The sequence below is a fragment of the Limulus polyphemus genome, unplaced genomic scaffold (assembly GCF_000517525.1).
Source record: "Limulus polyphemus unplaced genomic scaffold, Limulus_polyphemus-2.1.2 Scaffold2708, whole genome shotgun sequence".
NCBI lineage: Eukaryota > Metazoa > Arthropoda > Merostomata > Xiphosura > Limulidae > Limulus > Limulus polyphemus.
This window is the reverse complement of record NW_013668318.1, coordinates 18,727-21,514: the sequence shown is the minus strand read 5'-3', so window position 1 is coordinate 21,514 and position 2,788 is coordinate 18,727. Positions and strand designations below refer to the sequence as shown.

General features: G+C 37.6%; 1 protein-coding gene across 1 annotated transcript in view; it reads right to left on the bottom strand.

Moving 5' to 3' along the window:
* Positions 1 to 2,214, bottom strand: part of LOC106467693 (probable serine/threonine-protein kinase HSL1) — a gene marked incomplete at its 5' end in the record, with an annotated part of 36,207 nt that extends 33,993 nt beyond the window's left edge. The window contains one exon of the mRNA XM_022395894.1: positions 2,094 to 2,214. Coding sequence (XP_022251602.1) covers positions 2,094 to 2,214 — 121 coding nt within the window. The remainder of the gene's footprint in view (positions 1 to 2,093) is intronic.
* Between the last annotated feature and the right edge of the window lie 574 nt (positions 2,215 to 2,788).

The following is a 2,788-nucleotide window of genomic DNA, read 5'->3' as shown; positions in this document are numbered from 1 at the left end:
GATTTGAAGCCAATAATTGACTTCCTACAAGTAAGTGTTTTGTGCTATGCTTGGGAGAAGGTGTCTAGCTTAAGCTCTGTGACAAAGAACTATTGGGCACAATGGGACCAGTTGAAGCTTGAAGATGATATTCTTGTCTGGAGATGGGAAACTGCAGATTGGAAAGTGACGACCTGGCCAACAGTTATACCGAGAAAGTTACGAGAAATTGTGCTGTGTCAATCCCACGATAATTTAACAGCAGGACATCTTGGAGTTAAGAAGACATTGAGTCATCTATAGCAGAGATTTTACTGTATAGGTATGAGGCAAGATGTGGAAGAATGGTGTAGGACCTGCAATACATGTTGTGCTAAAAGGGGACCCAAGCATTAGGGACATGCTCTAATAAAGTTATATCAAGTTGGTGCACCAATAGAAAGAGTACCCATTTACATTGCTGGTCATTTGCCCCAAACTTGTGCTGGAAACAGATACATTTGTGTGGTGATGGATTATTTCACCAAATGGCCCTAGGCATATGCAATAGCAAATCAGGAAGCTACAATTGTAGCTTTGGCTATTAGCAATTTCTTTTTCATGTTTGGTATGCCATACAAACTGCATCCAGATCAAGGCCATAACTTTGAATCAGCTGTGAATGCTGCAAGTTGTTTGGCATACGAAAGACCAGGACAATGCCACTTCACCCATAGTCTGATGGGATGGTAGGAAAGTACAATTGGACACTGGAACAGGAATTGGCAAAGTTTTGTAATAGCCACCAAAATGACTCGGATGTCTTACTCCCTCCACTGTTGATGGTCTATAGAACAGCAGAGCATAAAGCCACTGGATACACTAAAGCAAAAATGATGTTTAGTCGGGAATTTCGGTTGCCAGTGGACCAGATAACAGGACGCCAATCTTCTGAAAAGTTGCCTGATAATGTGTCAGAATTCGTGAAAGTGTTATCTGTAAAGATGGATGATATTCATCATCAAGTGCATTCAAATTGAAAACGTCTGCTGATTCGATGAAGTTATCTTATGATAAGAGGTCTACTGAAGTCAGCTTTGTACCAGAAGACATGGTGTGGTTGTATAATCCCAGGAAGACCAAAGGGAAGTATCCTAAGTTGTCTTCTCAATGGCAACGCCCATATGACATAGTGGATCATCTCTCAGACGTGACTTTCTGAATAAAATGTGTTTGGCGAGGTAAGCTGAAGGTGGTGCATGCCAACAGGCTTTGGCATTATCACGATCCAGGACATTTTATTTGGAACGAAATTAACAACAGAACAAATGATGCTGCTGAAGACGTGTCACCTGAAAAAGACACTGTTGAAGAAGAAACACTACCTAGTTTTGAGAAGTGAAACAGTGAAGCCGTTAAAGAAGTTACTACCACTGATGTGTCTGCTACCAATAATGGGACACGTAAAGCAGAAGCCAATGAAATGGAAACCAGTACGAAATAAGAAATGTCCTGTAAAATTAAGAGACTTTGTTGTATTTTAATTGTGCGTTTGTAAATTTTGTACATTTGATTAAGTTATTGTTAATTATCTATTGGTTTAATATAACTGGCTATTGTTCGGGATGAACAATACTAAGAAAGAGGCAGTGTTACGACAGCGGAAGTCGCGTGACGCTGGGAGCATGCGCACTGGATTTTTTCGAATGATCATGAATTTTCCTGGCAGTTTGAGTGTGATCTAAATGCCCCCTTTTTTAGTATATAAGCCTGGCGAGAAAAACCAGCGTGATTGAAGAGATAGATAATTGGGTCAACCGAACAGTTGTGAGGGTGAGCCGTAAATTGTGTGTTTTGCAGTAGCATAGAGTGAAGTCATCGAGCTTGTGAATCACTGTGATTTATAGCGTATGTTATAAAGGTTGTTAAGTTTAAAGTGACTGTGGAAATTCTGTGTATTACTAAAAGTTGTATCAAGAAAGAATAAACTGGTTTAATCAAGAAAGGACTTGTATGGCTGAAGTTCCTCGGAAATAATTTAAATAGTTTCCTTTAAGTGAGAATTTTAAAATGAAAAACTATACTTTAATGAATTATTACAGTGTTTTATTCAAGAGTTCCACACTTTTTCTTACCTTCGTAGATGTGAATGATGTGTGGATGTTGAATGGACGACATAACTTGGATTTCTCGACGAATCCTTATCAAGTCTTGTTCATTATCGATTTTTGACTTTTTGATAGTTTTAATGGCAACCTAGAATGAAGTGAAGAAAAACACAATACATGTAAAACATAGATGAACTATTTAATGGAATAAATCATCAAGCTTATAGTTAAAACTGTTCAGCTTCGCTCACAACATATTGAAAAGGAAAACTTGACAAGGTTGCCTACATTAGATTTTACACTATGCAGACAGTTGACAAGATGTGTTTCATCTTTGTTTAAAATAATATTGTACTTTGATCAACCAGAATGTAAAAATACCTCACTACCAACAAAATGTATTCCTACGGACCTAGTTTTTTTTTTCTTACTGATTTTTAGGAATTTTATAAGCAAGTGTTCTCGAAGTACCTGAGTTGTATCAAGCAACAGAAAACTGCCAGTGATAAAGGTAAAAAAAAGAGAGTTTCCGTCCAAAGAACAAATACCTTTTAATTTGCCTTAAATGTTAGCATGATAATGAACCCTAACGCTATTGGTGCGATTATTTTAGAAGCTTTGCAACAGCTAGGAACATGGTATATTATCATCCTTCATGATATGGTCAACAACGAGCACTCCGTCCTTAGAACATCTGGAGTTGTGGTAATTAAAAAAATTGT